This window comes from Cynara cardunculus, assembly GCF_001531365.2.
Source record: "Cynara cardunculus var. scolymus isolate 2C chromosome LG 13, CcrdV1, whole genome shotgun sequence".
Classification (NCBI taxonomy): Eukaryota; Viridiplantae; Streptophyta; class Magnoliopsida; order Asterales; family Asteraceae; genus Cynara; species Cynara cardunculus.
Genome location: NC_037540.1, coordinates 21,874,577 through 21,897,541, shown reverse-complemented (window position 1 = coordinate 21,897,541; position 22,965 = coordinate 21,874,577). Strand labels below are relative to the sequence as shown.

The following is a 22,965-nucleotide window of genomic DNA, read 5'->3' as shown; positions in this document are numbered from 1 at the left end:
TTTCAAATAGGTGATAAAGTAATGTTGAAAGTATCACCTTGGAAAGGAGTGATACGTTTTGGAAAAAGAGGGAAGTTAAGTCCAAGATATGTTGGACCATTCCTTATTATTGAAAGAGTTGGGGAAGTGGCCTATAAGTTAGAACTTCCTTTGGAATTAAGTGGAATTCATGACACATTTCATGTGTCAAATTTAAAGAAGTGCCTAATAAGTCCAGTTGTGGCAGTACGATTACCTGAGATTAAGATAGATGAGAGATTATGCTTTGAAGAAACCCCTGAACAGATTACTGACTATAAGGTGAAGAAATTACGAAACAAAGAGATTGGATTAGTAAAGGTTCAGTGGCGTTATCATAAAGGACCAGATGCCACTTGGGAATCAGAATCGGAAATACGGATGAAATATCCCTACCTTTTCGCTTAAGTGAAATTCCGGGACGAAATTTTTTTTAAGGAGGGAATATTGTAATATTCTGGTTGTTATATATATGTATATATGTATATATATACGGTTATGTATGTATATGTGTAATATATATATATATATAAGTGGTAATTTAAAGTTTTCTTTTATTTTAAATAAGAAAGGGGAGGTCGGCTAGAGAGCCGCCCACCATTTTGAAGTGGTATATATAGATTTTGTTTGAGAAGAGAAGGTACACTATTACTATATTTAGAAAGTTATTCTCTGAAGAATCAGAAGGATTGCACAGGAAGAAGAGGATTTCAAAGGCTTTGATTCTCAATTTCTAAAGGTGAGTGTATTAAAGAGCTTTGGATATGAATTGCTTACAAACAGTTTGATAAGCATTTGGAACTGGTTATTATGAATTTTGTTACATTTTATGAGAGTTCTTGTTTAAACCGTCCAAGTGTTATCCAGATTAATATCTGGATAAATAAACCGCTCATGTCTTGTCCGAAGTTTTTCCTAAACCGGCCAAGAGGTGACCGGATATCATCTAAACCGGCCAAGAGGTGACCGGATATCGTGTAAACCGTTCAAAAGATTGGGTGGTGTATTGACCGAATTGTTTTAAACCGGTCAAAGGTTGAATCATGTATTGTCCGGTTTAATTTAAACCGGTTAACGTTATAAGTGAAGTATTGTCCGGATTAGTAATCCGGACAAAGATGTTAATTTAATTTCAAGTGTTAAGGTTGACCGGACTTCAAGTCCGGATAAAGAGATAGAAAATTTTTGAAATATTTTTGAGATGTAATGGCTGTGTAACCGCGAGAGAGATGTAATTACGGTGTAACCGCGAGAGAGATGAAATGGCGGTGTAACCGCGAGAGAGATGTAATGGCGGTGTAACCGCGAGAGAGATGAAATGGCGGTGTAATCGCGGTGTAACCGCGAGAGAGATGTAATCGCGGTGTAACCGCGAGAGAAATGTAATCGCGGTGTAACCGCGAGAGAGATGAAATGGCGGTGTAACCGCGAGAGAGATGAAATGGCGGTGTAACCGCGAGTGAGAAACATAAATATGTTTATGTTTCAGAACAGGTTTGATTCTGAACTGATTGTTTGGAATGTATATTGTTTATATAAGATTTATACACTCACTAGACCTTTTGGTCTAACGCTCAGTTGTTGGACTAACCTGTTTCGCAGGTCAGCGTACTTTGCAAGATAAAGGCAAAGGAAAAGTATAAATGATGATATTAGTTTATTCATATATGTATTAAAGATACATTTTTGTTAGTCCATGTTTTGTAATAATACTGTTTTTAGTATTATTAAGTATGATGATGTGAATTATTTGTATATGGGATTATGAGGGTTGTTACAGCTAGCACATATTTACATTAAAGAAATTGTTACCAGACACGGTGTTCCCTTGTCTATTATCTCTGATAGAGATAGTTTCAAAGTTCTGGGAAAGGTTACAGAAAGCTTTAGGGTCTGAAATCCGATTGAGTACAACTTATCATCCGCAGACTGATGGGTAGAGTGAAAGAACTATCTATACTCTTAAAGATATGTTAAGAAGTTGTATTATTGACTTCGGGGGATCATGGGAAGATCACTTACCATTGATAGAGTTTGCATATAACAATAGTTACCATTCCAGCATTCAAGCGGCACCATATGAAGTGTTGTATGGACGTAAATGCCGAACGCCCTTGTGTTGGAATGAGGTTGGTGAAAAATAGTTGACGGGTCCTGAAATTGTCCAAGAAACTTCTGAAAAGATCGAACAGATCCGCGAAAGAATCAAAACATCACAAGATCGTCAGAAAAGTTATGTTGATAATCGTCGAAAGCCTATTGAGTTTGGTATAGGTGATTTTGTGATGTTAAAAGTTTCGCCATGGAAGAATGTCATCAGTTTTGGAAAGAAAGGAAGCTCAGTCCAAGGTATGTAGGGCCGTTCAGAATATGTAAGCGAATCAGGCCAGTAGCATATCAGTTAGAGCTGCCAGAAAAGCTGAGTCAGATTCACAACACTTTTCATGTGTCGAATCTGCAAAAATGTTTGGCCGATCCGAGTCTAGCCATACCGATGCCAGATATTAAATTAGACAGAAAGCTGAACTTTGTGAAAACACCGGAAGCTGTAATTGATCAAAAGATCAGGGTGTTGAGAAACAAAGAAATAAGTCTAGTAAAGGTTCAGTGGAAGTTTCACAAAGGACCAGAAGCAACGTGGGAATTGGAGTCAAAGATGAGATCAGAATACCCTTGGCTTTTTGATTAAAGGAATTCCGGGACGAAATTCTTTTAAGGGGTGGATAATGTGATAACTGGATCCTGGTTATCACCCAAGGTAATTAATATGTGATTATCTGATTAAATGATTACGTGATAGCATGATAAATTGATACGTTTGATCAGGCTGGTATGTGGAATTGTACATTAATTAGATATATATATATATATATATATATAAATGCATATGTATATATATGTGATTTTACACACATGTATGTTGCGAATGCATGGTGTGTGGATGGATGCATGTGCATGTGATAAGTTAGCATGGGAGGGGGGCTGTTTAGCCGACCTTCCATTTTTAGAAGGATATAAAAGGAGGGCTTAGCCTCCATTCCTCTTCTTCTTGCCTTTTTAAAAATTTGAGCGATTTAAGGAGAAAGAGTTGACCGGATTGCAAGTGCCTGATTTCAAGTGTTTGGTTTCAGAAGCCTGGTTACGGTGAGTGATTTCTAAACCTTTTTACATAAAATTGATACTGATTTTATTGGAATGTTATTTATTATTGGAAAGAAATCAGTTATTTGTTCAAGGATTTTATCCGGACAAAGGCTGACCGGATTAAGTTTAAATCGGACAAAGCATGTCCGGATTATTTGTAAATCGATCAAGCTTGGGGGATGTATTGTCCGGACTTTTATCCGGACAAAGTGGTTGAAATTTATTCTAAGTGTTAAATCGGTCAAGTGTTGGGCGATTAAGTCTTAAATCGCTCAGGTGTTGAACGGTTTAACCTTAAACGGGTTATGTGTCAAGCGGATTAAGATTGGTTATCTTTTTGAACTAAGTATGAATACGACCATATGGTGACCGGATTATTTTAAATCGGTTGAGCTTTGGGCGATGTATTATCCGGACTCTTTATCCGGACAAAGTTGTTGGAATTATTCCAAGTGTTAAATTGGACAACGCTTGGGCGATGAGTTGTCCGGATTTGGTAAACCGGCTAAGACTTGACCGGAGATGAAGTCCGACCAAGCCTAGGTTGACCGGATTTGTTTTATGCAATGTGCCTGATTGATAAAAATTGTTATTTTATCATAAAATGAAGGTTTGATATAAATGATTTTGGATTAATAATAATTCCATTGGTTGCGGTCTATTTGGAATTGTTTTATGAAAAGTTTTGATGAGGAAATAAAGGTGGCATATCAAGGAGAGGTGTACCATGGGATAAGGGTGGCATATCAATGAGAGTTGTACATTTGATATAAGGGTGGCATTTGTATGTGTGTTGTATGATATAACTCTTTCTATTATATCCCTTAAGACTACCATGGTTTGGAATCTTTATTTCTTTGTGATTTAAAGATTTAGGATCAAGGTTCTTATTGGAAATCATAGTCTGGACGTTATTGAGGAGAAAACATCAGGTTTGGCCTGAAACTTTATATAAACCTTGTTTGATTAGAAAATGTTTAAAAGTGGCATTATATGAAACCTGATTGGTTCAGAGGTATGAGATTTGAATAGCTGAATGCTTTGTTTGAAAAGTGGAAAKGATCTGGTAGTATGTTYCTAYTTGTTCATATATTTGTTATATATATGAAATGTTGTTTTCCATAAAGATTTTGGTGATTTTCACCCTACAATAACATAAATAGGGTATCTCACTAGACCTTTCGGTCTAACCCTCGTTTTGTGATTTTAACTATGTATTGCAGGAGGTTCGGACTGTAAGGAAAAAGGGAAAATATGATATTTTCCTATATGCATTTCTGCTTGAAGATATGTAGTGATGTACAGTTTTGATTGATTAGTACAAGAAATGTATTTGAATTTTTGGACCTTGTATTTGGTCATGTTAGATTCTTGTACTAAGGGACCTGAATGGGATAATATCATGTATTTCTTTTGTATGAAATATGTGTTACATGCAATGTGTGTTTTGGGGCGTTTTACGAGTAAAAGAGTTTTTTTTTATTAACCTGGATATCCAACCTGTTATACGAGCCGACTAATCCCAGGGCGACTACTTGTTTTGCAGATAGCCCGAGTCACCGCATTTGAACCTCCGTGGCCACATATATATTACTTTATTTCTTATGAATGTATAACAAAACTTTCCAAGGGGTTGTTTATTAAGAGGAAGTTTGATTTGATGGAATGGTTTGAAAGATTTGGATTTCGTGGAAGGATTTGAAATCTTTATTGTGTTTAGTTTGTAGGATCTGAAATGGAATTGAATTTCATATTTTATAATTAATTAATAAAATTAGTTATAATTATATTGATCAAATGTTTTGAGGGATTTGGATTTAGTAAGAATTTAGAACTTTTAGTATGTTTGTTTTGCAGGATTTTAAATGAAATTAAATTCCATTATTTATAAATAATTTATAAAAAATTATAAATAGTTTATAAAAAAATTATAAATAATTATGAAATTAATTAAATTATTTTTTTGTTAATTGATTATTAGAAAACAAAAATTTTATAACAAGTTTTAAAAGATTGTTACATACAAATCATATGAAATCCCTTGAAATACCCACCATTCCCATGAGATTTCAGTGAAATCATGGGTTTCAAATTCAATAAATTCTTCAAACCAAACATGGAATTAGAATGTAATTGAATTCCAAATCTTTACAAAATCAAATCCAATCCTGCAAACTAAATGGAATTTAAGTGATTACCATCATTTATCATGTAAGTAACACTTACCGGATAAAAGATGATGTTGATTACCAACATTTGAACTATTTGAGATACTGACCTAGTAAGTATGGATGGGCTTTACTTACTTGGTCGGTCAGTGCTTAGAGCAATTGAGCAAACCTAATGGGTGTTCATGAACCCCATGGACCGCTTCATGTTTTGTGAAAAGAGTTGAGATGGTGTGGACTTGATTCTTAACGAGGGACCGGTTTTATCTTCTTTTTAAAAGTGAGTTTTATGTATTGAGTGACTGTTTATTTGCCTCTTATTAGTTTCATTAGGAGACAACTCTTGAATCGAAGATATATATCTTGTTTGGTTAAAAACTCAACCTCTTAATGCTTCTATTAACCTCTTGAGTGATTTTTTATGTTTGGCCTCACTAAACCGTCCAGAGCCCTAATTTTTCAAGATTGCCCTTTGTCTCACGACCTCCCTCTCACACTGTTGTCCATCTCGAAGCTGCTCTCCACTTTCTTTAGGAATCGAAGCTGCTCTCCATCTCCTCAAAATATCTCCAATACTTTTGGTTATGTGTTTTTACTCTCTATTCGATTTATGCTATGAATAACACCATTCAATTTGTTCGTATTCACGTTCAATTTCTGCTATGCATAACACCATTCAATTTTTTTGTATTCACATTTGATTTCTGTTTTGAAACATCTTCGGTTCATATTTGTTCCCACCATTGGTACCCCTCTTTTTCTCTTTAAATAGCTCTATTCTCCGTGTTTGTGTGTATTCTTGGTGCATTTACATTATGTGTTATTGAGATCCTGCATAAACCATTGTTGTAGCTCAACCTTATCATAGTATCACATCCACATCTACAAAAAGAAATGTCAACAATCAATGGCTACTTACTCTCAACACACATCGATATCCATATGCCTAAACAATTTAAAGCAAATATTTAACAAAAAAACCACCACCACACATAATCTCAACGTCATTGTGTGGTTATGGTTCCAAATTATCTCAAATTTTTACCAGACGATGCATTATGAAAAGTTGAAAACAAATCAAACGATAATGTAGAGCCTCACAGTTTAAGTACACATTTAGGAGGAGTGGAGGCGTGTAATACAACTTGAACAAACCATTATGTAATAGATGGATACATAACGATGTAATACAACTGCTAGAGGGGGAATGAATTGAGATGTGGCTGCGATGGAAGGAGGCGGGTGGGTGCCAAAAAATAAGAGGTGCTAGAAGTAGGCATAAAGAAGGAGTGGTGGGCAGTGGGAGGAAGATCGGGCGATGATAACGGGGTGGTTTTTATTTTCAAACAATTTTTTTTATATACTTGTACAATAATAATTATTTAATAAAAAACAATTTTTTTTATATTAAAGTCCCCTCAATTGTAACAAGGCTCACTTAAGTGTCGTTATGCACAAGGACCAAATCTATATATAATTGCAAACAATATAGAGAAATTTAAGGGTGTAAATGATGCAAGTTGAGCTTGAATGTTACTATACTCGACTCGAACTTGAAACCCAATTTCCAAACTCGAGCTCGACTCGAAAACTCGCGAGTAGTAAATATGAAAGCTCGACTCGAACTCGATAACTATTTCTCAAGCTCGAACTCAAACTCAAATCAAGCTTGAACTAAGCTCGAATTGAGCTCGAACTGGAGCTCAAATCAAGCTCGAAACAAGTTCGAACTGCAACTCAAATCAAGCTTGAAGTCTTGAACTTAACTCGAATCAAACTCAAACCAAGCTCACCCATTGAAATTTATGAAATTTCCGGGTCTTTCACTTATAAATTTTAAAACTTAAATGTGTTATATTAGTTTTTATAAAACTAAAGGTACCAATTTCAAACTTCATAATCAAAAAAGCAAAATTAGAAATTTCATTCATGTCCCTATCTTTTTATAACATTTTTTCTCCCTTCCTTTACTATCTTTCTTTCAATATGGGACAATTTCACTAACTTTTTTTTATAGTTTTTCTTTGTTTTTTTAATTGTGATTTTAATAAAAAAAATTGATTAATTTTTTATAATTAAAAAATGCATAATTTTGTTTAAATATCTAAAACATAAGACATTTTTATTATTTATATTTTAGAAATTTTCTCATAAAAACTGATTATATTTTAAAACTAATTATATATAAAATATTCGAGTATCTCATGAGCTTTCCGAGTCGAGTATTGTGTAGCTTGACTCGACTCGTTAATATGTTGAGTCGAACTCAAGTTTGAGCTGAGCCTATTTGAGTCGAGTGTTGACCGGGCTTTGACTGATTCGATCTCGAGTAGCTCGCGAGTTGTCTCACATCGTTTACACTCTTAGAGGAATTTGTAATAAAACTGTAGGGATGAAATCCAGGGATTTCAACAAATCATAAGGACTAAAAATGTAATTTACTCAAAAAGGTTCATGAACACATGTATCGTACAAGACAGAATACGTAGGTTTTCAATTCTGGCTTCTCATCTCTTTTTCTCACACCTCTCTTCTTTTTTTATCACGACTGTCGTCTCTTAATTAGCTATCAGCTACTGTCTTCCTTCCTCGCCATTCCTCGGTCTAGTCCCTTGTTATCAGGTACGCCTTCTTGTTTGGTTTCGATTTTTGCTTATTTAGTCTCGATTGTTGCTATATTTTGCCTCTATTTCGATTGTTGTTATCTTTTGTTGCTATCTCGATTGTTTTTACGTGTTTTTATGATTGTTGTTATGTGCTGTTGTCATCTGTTATTGATTGATGTCAGCTAAATATGTTGCAATTTTGATCGATGAAAGAAGTGCATTTTGCTATGTAATATATTTATTGGCAAAAGGGTTTAAAAGCAGCAATTTATGACCTCATCTCAATCTCTTTTATGTTAAAGATGCAAATTGCCATGAGATTTTGAAAAACAAGTTGTTCAATATCTTGGCATTATGATTGCTGTTGGGTGTAATGAATCTATTATGCATACAGGATAGGTCTCTCTGGCTTGGACCCAGGCAAACCAAAAATCAAATAAACTTTGCTTAAAGTATAAAAATATACATACACTTGCCAGATCATTTCTCTTTAGCATTTTGCAGAGGGCATTCAAACACCAGGGCCGGCCCTGGCCATAGGCCCAAGGGGCGACGGCCCAGGCAACATAAAGTCCAAGGGCATCAAAAATCCTAAAGCCCAATGTATGTGTATATAGGTTAGAGATGGCCAAATGGGCCCGGCCCAGCCCGTAACCGCCGGAGGACCGGAACCGGGACCGGAGAGGGACCGGAACCGGCCCGGGACCGGTATGGACCGCCGGTTGTGGACCGCCGGTTGTGGACCGCCGGTTGTGGACCGCCGGTTGTGGACCGCCGGTTGTGGACCGCCGGTTGTGGACCGCCGGTTGTGAACCGGTTATGGATTTTAACGTTTTTTAGGACCGAGACCGGTTAAGACCGAAACCGGTTAAGACCGAAACCGGTTATGTAACCGGTTATAGGACAGGCCCGGCCCGGCCCGGTCAACAAAAGTCAACGTGTGTATATATATATATATATATATATATATAACAAAACATATTTATAAAATTAAACGTATATATACATATATATATATATATATATAACAAAACATATTTTTAAACGTATTTATAAAATTAAACGTATACATATATAACAAAACATATTTTTAAACGTATTTATAACGTATTAAAAATAAATACGTTTAAAAATATGTTTTGTTATATATATATAAAAATTTATTAATTACCAAAAATTTGAAAAAAAATAATATTTTTTTTGCAAAGGACCGGCCGTAACCATTTATGGGACCGGAACCGGGACCGAACGGCTTAACCGGTTACCGGTAAGCTTGACCGGTTATGGAGGATTTCACCGGAACCGAGACCGGAACCGGAACCGGTTATGGAACGTTTTTGTCTTGATCGAGACCGGCCGTAACCGGTTATGGCCCGGCCCGGGACCCATTTTTGGCCACCTCTAATATAGGTTCAGTTTTTATTTGGCCTAAAAATATTACTGTTAGCCCTTAGACCTTAGTCCGTTACCACTTACCGGTCCATGTCCATCAACCATCATCGTCCGATCTCGACTCTCGCTTCGCTGACTGTCGTTCACTCTCAATAGAAATCGAAATCGCTCTCGCTCTCACTCTCGCTCTCGCTCTGCCTCTCTCGAGTATCGACAGCCGTCTGCCGTCTGCGGCTGCCTCTCTCGTCGCCAGTCGCTATCGCTCTCTGCCTGACTGCCTCCGGCTCCCACTCTCGCTCTCCGGCCTCCGCGGCTCCGCCCTTCGCCACTCGCCCCGTCCCCCGTCGCCCTCTGCCCCTCTCTTATTGTAAATGTGACCACTGACTTGTGTTGAGGTTAGGGATTCATTTAACTTTTAACCTTTAAGTCTTTAACTTAGTTACTTAGGGTTATTATTTTACTTATTGTATTTTTTAAGTTTATAATTTTGTTTGATTGGAAACCTAATAATGAAGTTATGAAACTAGCTTAGATGTGATTCTGTGAAATTGGTGAGTGGTGACTTGCTTTGTTGGTTAGGGTTAGGGTTATTTACTTTACTTATTGATGACTTAGGTTAGGGTTATTTACTTTACTTATTTTATGTTTATAATTCTTGTTTTATTAATTTATAATCTAGATGAAGCTACCTCCATTACTCCATACTTAGGTTTTCTTTTAAGCTTTAAAAGTTTGAAGATGTAATACTGTATGTATCATGTATGCCTAATTGCCTAATGCCTACTTAGGTTTTCTGTAAAACATTACAATGGGACTTGGGACTGTTTCTGGGGCTGTTTCGTTTTGCAATTTCTAAGTAAAATCCATGAAATGAGTCTGGTTACTCACTTCAGTTTGCAGACATTGATGCGTGTCAAACAGTCAAAGCTTCTGCTACCATTTGTTAATTGTTGGGTGAATGGGTGGTTGGCCTGAAGAAGTAAAGATGTCTATAAGAGTATAAGACTAATAGACCATAAACCTCTTCTTCCTTCCATAAAAAAAACAACCATTTCTTGCTAGGTTGGTGGCCCAAATTCCTGATTTCCTGTTCACTATTTGTATCCTTTAAAGACTTCAAAATGTGAATAGAATTTCCATTCCTTTCCATTTGCTCAAGCCTTAAATTTTGCATTTTTAGGGGTGTTTAGAAGCTTTTTTAGGAGCTGTTTTGAAGCGGGTTAGCATAGGACAAAGGCTTAAGATTGATGCTTATGTTTTCTTCTCCTTTATCAATTTGTCCAGGTTGCTTAATCGTTCAACTTTCTTGGCAATTTTACAACACGAACCACAAATGGTGATTTATTTTATATTTTGTTACACGGGGTTTTGGTTTATGTCCCCCCGTTGCATCATTTTTGTTATATTTAAAATAAATCGGCGTGGGGATGAGCCCCCTAGATTAACTAGGTTCCAAACCTATTCAAATAGTTTATTTTGATTTTTATTTACACATATAAGGGGCATTTTTTTGACTTTCCGCCATGGGCATCCAAAATCTCAGGACCGGCCCTGTCAAACACCTCCTTTTTAGCTAGAGATGGCCGTGTGTCAATTGTAACAACCCATCCCAAGTAGATACAGAAGTAGATTTTTGAGCTGACTGTGCTCCTCATAAGCTCAAAGTGGTGGGTTACCAACAACTTCCACCATGGTTTTAAGTTGAATATGAAGTTATTGGGCTAGTCTGTTGCTTTGGGCTTAGGGCATTACATCACTATATATTTTTATCTTGTCTAAAGTTGAAAATAATTTTCTTTCAGTATTGATGCTTGATATTCGCCCGTATGTTGATAAAAAGCTGGCCAAATTAATATTCTTTTTTCTCCCATGCCTTACTTCTGTTCCATCAGCCATTGATTGCGATTTGGTTTTCATTTCCTTGACTTAACTGAACAATACATGAACATGGCAAATGTCTGTACCTTTATTGTTTGCTGTTTTAATTCAGGCTGAATCAAAGTTGCATATCCTAGGTGTTCGACTAAATGTTTCACCTGAAGGTCCAAGGTCCATAGTTAAAATACTATTTAGTTCCGATAAAGCATTATTCTTATCTCAAGCCAATGCAATAATATATTAGATGTCACTTCCTAACAAGACTTTAATACAAATATTATTTTAGTCCAAATGAAAATCTTGATAACTGTTCTATATTATAATCTTTTAAATATTTAGATATTTTGGAGTTTCATTAGCTCTGTTCTAAATTTGAGATGTACAGGGTTCTAAAATTATAATCATAAGCTTTTTCTTTTTTCGGTCTGTCTGCCTGCGGAAGTCTTATTTATTTCGCCCACATACATTAGAAACAGGCAAACAGTGTAATGTTGATTGTTTTCTCCCATTATGAGGTTGCTTGATTTCATTTGACCCTGAAAATACAAAAAAATTTAAAGAAGCACAAGCTTGGTCCATGTTCAGGATAATCGAGTCTAGTTTACAAGTGAATGGACTTTATGTATGCATACTCTTCTTGCAATAGCCAGTGTATCAGCTATACATCATATCTCCGGCATGATAATGTCAGTGCCGTGCAATTGATAATAGGTTAAATGAATGGCATAGCATGCCTTTGTAAGCTACTATTCACTTGAGGACATGATTTGTTTGTGACTACACTCATTTGATTGATCATTGACTCTTTTTTGTGGGGATTTTAGTTTCATTTATCTTTGCATATTGCTTCACTCGTCACTTTTTTTGACATTTATTATAATAAATTTTTTTGTTCATTTATTTTTGGTTTCAGGGCAACCCCAAGTATGACACAAGTGTCAACAATAAATGCATAAACTCATGGATAGTGCATGTAAATGGTGTACATTGAGCTATCATGCTATCGACAAGTCAATATCGCATTGGTTGTTGTACTTGTTGCACTACCAGATTTTTATGTACCTTAAGTGGTCCTATTGTTGAATCAGTCGTTCTTAGACACTGGTTCAAAAACTGGCAAGAACAAAGAAAGTATAAGCTGACAGCAAGCACTTTTGCACAGGCTATTGGCTTTTGGCCTGGCCGAAGAGTTCAGCTCTGGCTAGAGAAGATTGGTGCTGTTGAACCTTTCACCGGAAACCTGGCAACTTGTTGGAATAACATCAAAGAAGAGGAGGCACTTGAAAGATATAAGCTGATAACTGGAAATTCTGTTATATTACCTGAATTCCAGGTTAGTGGTAAATTGAATCCCGCAGACAATTGGTTTGCAGCTTCTCCTGATGGGGTAGTTGACAAGATTATTTACGGTTTGCCGTACCGAGGAGTGCTAGAAATAAAATGCCCATTTTATAAGGGTGATATGAGAAAGGGTTATCCATGGTCTCAAGTTCCGTACAATTTCATTCCACAAGCCCAAGGATTGATGGAAATCTTGGATCGAGATTGGATGGATTTTTATGTGTGGACTCCCAAAGGGAGCAGTTTAATTAGGATAGACAGGGATGTAGAGTATTGGAAGGTCTTAAAGATAGCATTATCAGATTTTTGGTGGGATCACGTTCAGCCTGCAAGGGAGATTTACAGTAATTACGTGGTTAGAGATCCCTTAATTGAGTTAAAGAGCCTATGTCCAGCACCTAAGCATGAGCTATGTAGTTATATCATCAAAGAAAGCAAACGTGTTGTTGGTAACTCTAGATTGTTGATGCGTGAAATCAATGGAAAATTGATTGATTGATTGATTGGCCGTTACCAGGGAATCCTTGTAAGTTTCTTTTCTCTCCTTATTGATGTGCCTAAACTTAGTGGGTAGTCCCCCTCTACCTGGTGTCGAGGTCGAAGCGTCATTGCAAGATGACCACCTCACATGTATCATATCTAGGAAGGAATACATGATCATTTAGATCTTCAGATTTCTAATATATAATTCTTTAATTGGTTGAGTTTGCTGGTTCATTAGTATGCTCCTATAGTATTATACAAGTAATCACTAGAACCTTTTTTCCTTCAGGGATTTTTACTTATTGTATTTTCTCTGGGAAGAAAGAACTGCACACCCCTTACTCATCAGTCATCATATTTGATTTGGAATAGAAATTTTCCTGCATTGCCTTCCCCTGCGTTACAGGGTAAAGTGTTTTTTTACGACGATCTTTCTATGTATCATTTTCCTTTGAAATTAGAAGTGAATGCTTGTTGCATGAGCATGATGATCATGTCTTTCCCAGGTGTCTTTCCTTCTCTCCACAGGTTTGGCTGCTTGAGAAAAAGATTTTGAGAAAGATCATTGGAAAGCCTATTGAATGAAATATTACTTGTATCGGCTAAGGGGCTGTATGTTTGGCTCTGGATGAACATCTGAATAGATCAGACATCAGAGTTGCTTTTTGAACTTCTAAAATCATCTGAATCATTCCAAGATCCTCTAAATTGCTCAATTTCTAGGTTAAAGCCATATGATTCAGAACATGCCGTACTCCAGAATTTCCCCTGCTGTTACACATGGCTATTTAGAACAAGCGGTATCATTCTGTCTCTCGTCTCTCCTATCAACGGGATCTGCAGGTATATCTAAACCTTTGAATCTTGATTGTGGAGTTTCTTGATTGTGTTATGGTGTTTGTTGATGGATCTTGGTTCCTTCCCATCATGTTTTACTTCTTTCTCTGCCTTGTTTTACTTGTTCACGGTAGTGAGCAACTACATGAGGATTTGATTGTTCTTGTCTTCTGACTCACGCCTATCTGTGTTATTTAGCAGCAATTGTGTTGCTGAAATTCCTGAATTCAATTTGCTTTTTCTGCATAGTATAGTGTAGAGTGTAGGTCTCTTGAGTAAGATGTTAATATAGTAGGATACTGGTCTGTTTGAATTCTTCCATTTCACTACTGGTTTGTTCTGCTTGTTTTTTTTTTTTGTGAACACACCAGGTATTTGAAATTTTTTTTCTAATGGAGGAAGTTAAACTAGAAACTTTTGTGGTTTTTGGTGTTTGCCCCTGTTGGTACCATAAAGATCCCAGATTCAATAGCAAATCAAGAAGAATTATTGAAGAACACAGGCCTGTTTATTATTGAAAACAGAAAACAGCTTACAAAGCAAATCACTCTTAGACGACTCTCATATGAAAAACATGAAATCTAAGACCCAAGACAGCTATTTATAGGTGCCAATTACATTGCAAGTACAAACCCCAAAGCCCAATTACAAGATAAAGAATATTACAATACAAATCACCGACTTTATAAAACTTTCAATTTCTTGGGGCTAATCTAGACCCAACAATCTCCCCCTAAATTTTTATAAAGGAAACATCTTCTGAAGCCTTCAAATCATCTCCTCATGCTTTCTTTGGAAAACTTTAGTGTTGCTCGTTTTTTGAAGAATACTTCAAGCTCCCATAAATTCATAGGACTCAACCACTCTCTGTCTCTTGTTCTCTCCTTCATGGTGATCGGGATCATCCTGATCATCATGTCTTCTTTTGAGAGAAGTGGCCTGAGCTTTGCAAGAAGTCTCCAAGATGGATACTCTTTCAAATAATTCGATTAAGGATTCTTGAATTATCTGGGTGGAAGAGGCAATGGTTGAGTCAAGCTTTGATAGGCTAGAAACAACATTGTTTTGGAAAGAATGAAACTTTGAGGCACTGACAGGTTGGGATTCTTCCACTGAACGTCGTAACATTGCAAGCATATCCGCATCCGATGAGTCCATGATAGTTTGTGAAAGTAACTTAGCATATAACATCGATTTAAGCTCATCCACTGATAATTCCATTTCTTGAAAAGGTTGAGGTGGTGGTGTGGTGGCAAAATTGGATCTTCTTCAACGACCTTCTGCTTTCCCTTTAGCAACGATTTGATTCCCCTTATTTCCTTCATGAATGAATTTTGAACATCCTTTAGGGCTTCGTCCAAGTATTCTATTGACACCAAGTCTGGTAAAGTAACACATGGACCACTTAGGTTACCATGTAACTACAGTTGAATACATCATTGTGCCTACGTTCAACACTGGAATATTGTTAACGTTGATAGGACTTCCGACCTTTCCTTGTAGAATGTCACTTAGTGACTCTACTCTGGTCATTTCGGCTAATTCACTAAAAACTGCAGGTTGAGCAACAAATGCTCCAAAAAATTGTATAGAAAAGGATGTTGAGGGCTCAAGACTCGAAGTGCATACAAATGAAGTCTTAGACTGGGGCAGATGTCTACTAGTTTCAATATTCAAATCCTCTGAGTGAGGACTGAATAGATTTTGTGCAAATTCCCTGTGAGAAGTTGAAACAGACATCTGTTGAGAGATGTCTGAGTGGCATGGGAGGATGTGCAATTGCATAGTTGGGTGCACTATGGCTTCTTCAATACTAGAACTCCATACACGAGAACTAATAGCAGATGTGGCTACCCGTCTTCTCCTAAAAGTTTGGAGAGGGATCTGATTATTTTGTACCCCTGTCACATGCTCCCTATGTTCTTGTACTTCACTGCCACACAACCTCTCAGTATTTTCAACTATATCTTCCTCAAAATTCCTTATATCACCAATAGTGTTTTGAATTTCAGCATCGAAATCAAAATCAGGTACAAAGTTGTCTAAGTCAAAGTCTATCTCTAGATGTAAACCAATGTGACTCGGTATAAGCTCAACATCAACCATGTTGTCATCATCATCATTGAATCGGACTCTTGTTCAGCATCAACACTATTTTCAGAATCAGAGTCTTCAGAAGTAGATTCATCGTTTGAAGCTTCTTGCTTAATCATTGCTTGATCAGAGTCTCCCCCAGCCATTCCCCGCTCATTCACAATATCCCTCCACACACCTTGTTCAGATATCCCATGTACCTGAACATTCTCAGCTAGACCGACCTTCACTGCTCTCGGCTAAACTTTGGATTGCTTTCGGGGAAAGTTCTTCCGACTCTGGCTGGACTGTAGGAGCTATGACTCTCCTATATTCTAGCACACATTGAGCACTCTGATCAGCATATACTAGAAGCTCTTCAAGAATGGACATGATTGAGTCCACATTGTCTACTTCAACATGAGCCTTCAGGAATTGCATCTTATAGTCCGGTCCAAGAGGTCTGTTGATCCTTGAAGGTATTTCTTTGTTGGACCGCATAATTGACCCGATGATGATTTGCAAAAATCTTTGAAATGGAATAAATTTTCTCGATCTTGAAGCAAATTTCTTGGCATGGACTAATTCAGCAATTTTCGTTCCATATGATGACAGTGTAGTCGTAATGTTTGTTGAACATGATGCCATGAAAAAATCTTAGGAATGCAATGCTGCAAGTGTCGACTCCTGCAGTCTTTGAAGTAAGGCATTGGTTCAAGATAGAATATACGATGTGCCAGATGGATGGAAGAAATTTCTGTTTGAACTGCGATGGATTGTCTAGTAAACCGGAGTAACCCAACCGTTTGTATATTTGCGCACAACTCCTTTTCAGTTGCAAAGTCATCAAAGGAATCTTTGCCCGGAAATGCATTTGCAGTTGGCAGATCTAGAATTCTCCTCAATCTTGTAAGTGTAAGGTGGCTCAGAAAGTTATCAACATATCCTTGAAAAATTTGAAGACTTAAATCAAGAGCTTGGAGATGCTAATGGTCATCCTCTGTATATGATTCTTGAAGATCCTGAATTTGGAGTGGTGTATAAGAATCTAGAAGGTGCAAATGATTTTTGAGATTTGCTGAACTGTCAAAGTGCTGTGATGGTACAATTAAAGTGATCAAAAGACGGTTGGATTCTAGAAGGTTGAATGATGATAAAGCTACTGGGTTTGGAAAGCTTAATATGAAAGAAAGATATCTGCTGGTCAAGGCTTTACAAATGTTTGATTAAAAGCTAGTATAGAAATGCGGTGAGAAGATTGGAAGCACATCTTGGATTGAGAAGAACAAGATATACAAGATGCTGAGTTTGAATCTAAAGGGGGAGAATTTAAGTTCTATTTTATGTTGTATTCAAGCCTCATGTTGTAAATACCGTTTGGGTAAAAATAGGTAGCTTGTTTTAGTTTTAGTAGATCTTGGATAGAACTTTGATAGAACTCTTGTAACTTTGTAACCTTTGAAGAAATATCAACTTTAAGCTTTGAAGATTCTCTCTCTACATTTTACATTATGCCATTAATGAATTCTTGCATTCTCGATGTTATATTGATTGTTTGATTAATCTAGGATTATCAATTGGTCATTTATTGTTGGTAGAAAACTGAAATTACAAAGCAATCTCTCTTAATCGACTCTCATAGAACTCTCAATAATCATGAATCTAAAACCCAAAGACACCTAATTTATAGGTGCCACTTACAACATGTAAGCTCAAACCCAAAGCCCTATTACAATATAAAGAGTATTATAATACAAAGCACTGACTTTATAAAACTTTCCATATCTTGGGGCTAATCTATCCCCCCTTTAAAGTTTTATAAAGGAAGCATCTTCTGAAGCCTTTAGATAATCTTCCCTACTTTCTTTGGAAAACTTTAGGTGTTGCTCATCTTCAAAGAATACTTCAAGCTCCCCCTTAGGCGGTTTCTTCAATGAACAGTGTATATTGCGGCCGATATACTCAACTTTCAGAATATCGCTCAACATAAACATTGCTTGAGGCTTGAGCGGTATACTCGAATATCACTTAGTGTAAGAATATTGTTCAACACATAACCTGCATGATGCTTGAGTAACATAGACAAACGGCTTGATATGAGAATGTCGTCCATCAAGGATATCGCCCATCAAGGATATTGCTTGATACTTGGCCGATTTTTAAACTTCAAAGCATAACACAAATATCGCTCAGCACTTGGGCGATACACTCAAATATCGTTCATCACTTGAGCGATGTTCTTCAAATATCGTTCATGTCTTAGGCGGTTTAAAACAATATCGCTCACTTCTTGGGCGGTATCCTCAAATATCGCTCAATTCATCAAAACATTGCCTAAGACCCAAAAAGCGCTCAAAACAGTATCAGATTAGCCAAGTCACCAACATCTTTAATGGGCGATATCTTACCAAATATATCTCATAACAGCCATCATATCTTTATTGGGCGATGTTCTTGATGAATATTCATCGAGAGATGTTCATGAATCTGACAGTTCAACTCAAACAGTTCGACTAAAAATCATCAAAAATCCAAAATTTCTTCAAGTTAAGCCCAAATTCATGATCATAACATGCTCGAAAACACAAATAGGTAAATCTTTAAGCTCGAATTGGATTAAAACATTCAAAATCATAATAAATTTGACCAAATAAGCTCAAGAATGACGATCATGGAAACTGTTCAAACACGAGCACTCTTCCATTGGGAAAACATATTCAAAACTTGAATTTGCTGCAAAATATGATCGTATCGAATAAAATTTGATTTGATTCTGCTCTGATACCAATTGAAAATTCCAGATTGAACAGCAAATCAAGAATTATTGAAGAACACAGGCCTGTTTATTATTATTGGAAACAGAAAGTTTACAAAGCAATTCCACACACTAAACGACTCTCTTTTAACTCTCACAATAATGATTCTAAAAGTCCAAGACACCTATTTATAGGTGCCTATACAAGTAAGCCCAATGCCCAAATACAATGAATATTACAATACAATACATGAAACTGACTTTATAAAACTTTCAATATCTTCGGGCTAATGTAGACCCAACATACCATCAATTTGAAATTTGTGTGTATGATATTGCTTCTCTGTGTTTGAGATTGCATCAAAAGTAAAAGTAATTTAGTCTCTTGGTTGTGCAATTCCGCAAAAAGTATTTCTTTTTCTTGGCTGTATGATTCCATAATTTGGTTGTTTTTCTTGCTCTAAATCGCTACAAGTTTTGGAGAATGTATAATCTTCCTATTCTTGTTTGGTATGATGTTTTTCTATAAAAGTATGAATATTTGTTCTCTCTTGATGATGCATATCTTTATATATATTGTTTATTTTGTGTTTGAGATGACTATTTATAGTGTTTTGCTACTTTATGTGATAGTTAAATCTTATATGCTAATCTAGCAGAAGCCAAAAGGCAGTTGTCATTAGTATCAGCTAGCTGGTTTTGTCTTAAAACAGGCCCATAGATATGATAAATGGAAGATTCACCCCACGTTTATTTTTACTGGAAAACCTTCCTATCATCGACACTTTTTTCATAGACAGGCTAGGAAGGATTTATGCAAGCTAAGAAGAGAGAATTTCATGCCCTCATGCATCACTCCGCTTTCAGGAAAAGCAGAACTAAACAAAACATAAAATCAATTATTCCAACATGTTCTTTTTGGGATTGTAGTTGTATACCAATAAAAATTATCCCGTGTTTTTTTGCATATATGTTGGAATAAGTAGTTAATCAAGAATTATTCTTCTAGTCATATACTGATTGATTTGTTTATTTATTTTGAACCGAAATTTATACTGCACAGCTTTATGGATTCATCTTCAACCTATTCAATATGCGACATATGATGTTGGTTTCAAAGAGGATATCATCCACAACCTTATGATAAGACGGATGTAGAGTCTATGTAAGTGCCAAACGCTATGGTTACGAAATCTTGCCATTATTCAAGCGCCCAATTGCAATTGCATCATCCATTGATGTACTTAGCCTACCGTTTTCATCATTTATTTCCAATCGGAAAGCTATCTTTTTGTGTAGAATTGCATTTGCTTAATTGGAGATTTACCGATGTAATCAACTAGATTGTGGCATGATTCGTGTTAAGCACTGTTTATTTACTAGTCTATTGGGGTCAATTGTGGGGTCAATTTGGAGCTGATTCATATTTTTTGGGTGAGAATGTGCAGACGTTGAACGGAGATTTGGAGAGCGAGAGATGGACGATTCAGAGGAACAGGGGAGGAGGAATATGACGAAGAAAAGAGGCAAAAGAGACCGAAGGGCCAAGTTGTGAAGATGTGCTAGGAAATATGTTAAACTTTTGGTTTTATAAGATGCAATGAATAAAAGAATGAATGATAGCAGTAAACGTGTTTGTTCCTTGCAGGAATGTTGAAACATGATGGATTAAATGATGCATTGAAACCTCTGCATAAAGCCAAAAGGCAAGAGGTGGGGTAGAAGCCTTGCTCGATCTTGTTTCTCACATGTATGTATGGAGCAGGAGCGTTTATTACTATATTCTCTTCATGTAGCATTTTAAGCCTTAAATGTACCTTTTTATGAGCACAATCGTCTTAAACATCCAAAATACGTACACATTTCCTTCTGAAAGTCGAACACGGATTGAGGCTGTATGATGTATGGGTAGCAGAAGCAAAAATAAACGAAACCCCATTTAAAATTTGTGGGAAAGAAGTAATGTGTGTAGAAAAATAAGTTGAATGAAGTGATAAACTCTAATAAACAATCCCAAAAAGCTATTTGTATTATGAGCTTCTATAAACCAGTGGATTTGGGAATTGTTGTAAATGCTTTACGAGTACATTTCATAATTTTTCACTTTCCTCTTCTTTAATGGGTAGAGTGTATTAGCAAATTCTTATTACGTGCACTTTCCGTAATATACTTGGTTAGGTTCAACACTTTGGGGAAAAAAGGTCACCCAGTTGGACAGAGAGGTAGGTTACCAGCAACCTGTTTCCTCTTATTAGTATATATTGGGAAATTTGTAGCGAATTCTCACTCTCTCTCTCTCTCTCTCTCTCACACACATACACACACATATATGTGTGCATATATATATGGGTGAGAATGTACAAATTTCCCGTGGTCAAGGATGGAAAACGGCCCCTAAACAGTGATCGTTTGATAATCTTAATGTAGAAAGAAAGTTTGATTTTGACTTTAGTTAAACCCAATATTCAATGATTTGTGTATATGCATTGAAAACGCCTTCATATTAAAATTGGAACAAATATTTGTTTTACTTCATGTTTTTTAAAGGATTTCAAGAAAATTGTAAAGATCAACTCCTTTGATCAAATTCCAATTTCTTTCATTTCACAATTGAAATGAATAAAATTCAAAAGTTAATAAATTCATTATTTCTTGACATAAGTAAAAAAATTGAATTTCATCCTCTTGCATCCACTCTAACCTGCCCCCACCACGACCCTAATACTACTGTCACTCCCCCACCCCACACTGACCACCATGCCATTGTTGTCATCCCACCCATCCCTACCCACAACTCGCCCCCACCAGCCGACTACCCAACCAAAAACACGTGGTCAAATTCCATCAAAGTTAAATTCCTATGATAGATTGCAATTTCACCAAATTCCATTCTGCAACCAAAAACCCACTTAGTAAAGCACCTTTGGTACTAATTTTCTTGAGTTTATATAATTAAACATAGAATATCAATGGCTTAATTGTTCATCACTATATGATTTACATTTTGCTTAACAAATTGTTTTGGTCTGAAAATTGATGGAGAAATGAGCCCAATAATGTAAGAAAAATCATACAACAATTTTGCATATTTATCTTTTGCATCAAAATGATAGGATTACTATGTTTGTTAATACTGATGCAATAAATCAATCAAAATATAAACCAATATATTCTTGTCCCTTTACAAAACCATACACATAAAACTGATTAACATAAAAGGGCTGTGACAAATAGGTAATGTTGTTGTTCGTTTTAATACGATATGTTACAATTTTATGTAATTTGTATTTGCAAGGTAATTTATTAGTTTTCAACACTTGCAATGCCAAAATAAACACAAGTATAACTTATCCAGTTTACTCTAAATATGCAGTTATCCTTTGACTACAAATCCATCCCTCTACATTCTACAATCCAAAGGTTATTTAGTGAAATGAGCTTGTAATTTTTCATAAACTCAATGACCACCTACCTTTGTTTTGTCTCAATGATGTCATTTGGTTAAATAGCCCTGCAAAATTTCCCAATACATCAACACTGAATAACTCCTTCAAGGAGTTGGTACTTCATGTTTCATAGGTGAGATATCTTATTTAGGTACATAACCTTAAATCCATCACCTTCTTATGCCAATTTTCTTTAACAGGTCAAGAGGTCATGGGCTTAACTAAAATCTCAATGATTCAGTTTTTGAGCAGCAAAAAGAAAAACCAAAGAGAGAAGGGAGGAACATAATATCTTTATATGATATGGCCTCAGATTTTCACCTCACCTTTGCATCAAGGAAGAAGCCAATGAAACATGAAAATCTCCGGGAACTCTTGGACCATCCTTCTCCCAAAACCACAAATAATTTGTTCATGGTAATATAAGTTGGAAAGATGCTCATATTGAGGCTATTCATAGGGCTAAAGACACTAGGACACGGTTCTGTAGGGCAGTTTCGATGGAATACACAACTCATATCAAGGCTATTAACAGGAGTTTTTGGAGACGTTGGGCTAAGATAGCAAACCAGGTTTAGGGACGATAGCAAGCATAGACAGATTGAGGGTTGGCAGACAGGGTAGGAAGTGATGTGTGCTTTTACTTAACTTCTCTATGCTTTTTGCTGCTTCTTATTCGTTTTCTTGCTTTCTATTTACTAGTCTTCATTCTTCTTCCTTTTAACTCTCACTTCCGTACAAGCCAGGAATCTTCATAGAAACAACAGTTCCACCTCTTGGGGTGGAGGACAAGTTTGCATTCATCTACCCCCCCCCCCCCCCCC

The 22,965-nt window shown here is 36.3% G+C and overlaps 1 protein-coding gene across 3 annotated transcripts; it reads left to right on the top strand.

The window, feature by feature from the left end:
* Positions 1-9,579: 9,579 nt before the first annotated feature.
* LOC112525246 lies at positions 9,580-20,524 on the top strand. 3 transcript variants are annotated; one of them, XM_025135284.1, is made up of 6 exons: positions 9,580-9,723; positions 12,120-13,073; positions 13,320-13,437; positions 13,537-13,873; positions 19,759-19,860; positions 20,144-20,524. In XM_025135284.1, the coding sequence occupies exon 2, from the start codon at positions 12,204-12,206 to the stop codon at positions 13,044-13,046; it is 843 nt and encodes a 280-aa protein (XP_024991052.1). In that variant the 5' UTR covers positions 9,580-9,723; positions 12,120-12,203; the 3' UTR covers positions 13,047-13,073; positions 13,320-13,437; positions 13,537-13,873; positions 19,759-19,860; positions 20,144-20,524. The 3 variants fall into 3 exon arrangements, with proteins under 3 accessions (XP_024991052.1, XP_024991054.1, XP_024991053.1); XM_025135286.1 differs by lacking the exon at positions 19,759-19,860 and having other exon boundaries at positions 12,120-13,437; XM_025135285.1 differs by lacking the exon at positions 9,580-9,723 and having other exon boundaries at positions 10,541-13,437.
* The last annotated feature ends 2,441 nt before the right edge of the window (positions 20,525-22,965 follow it).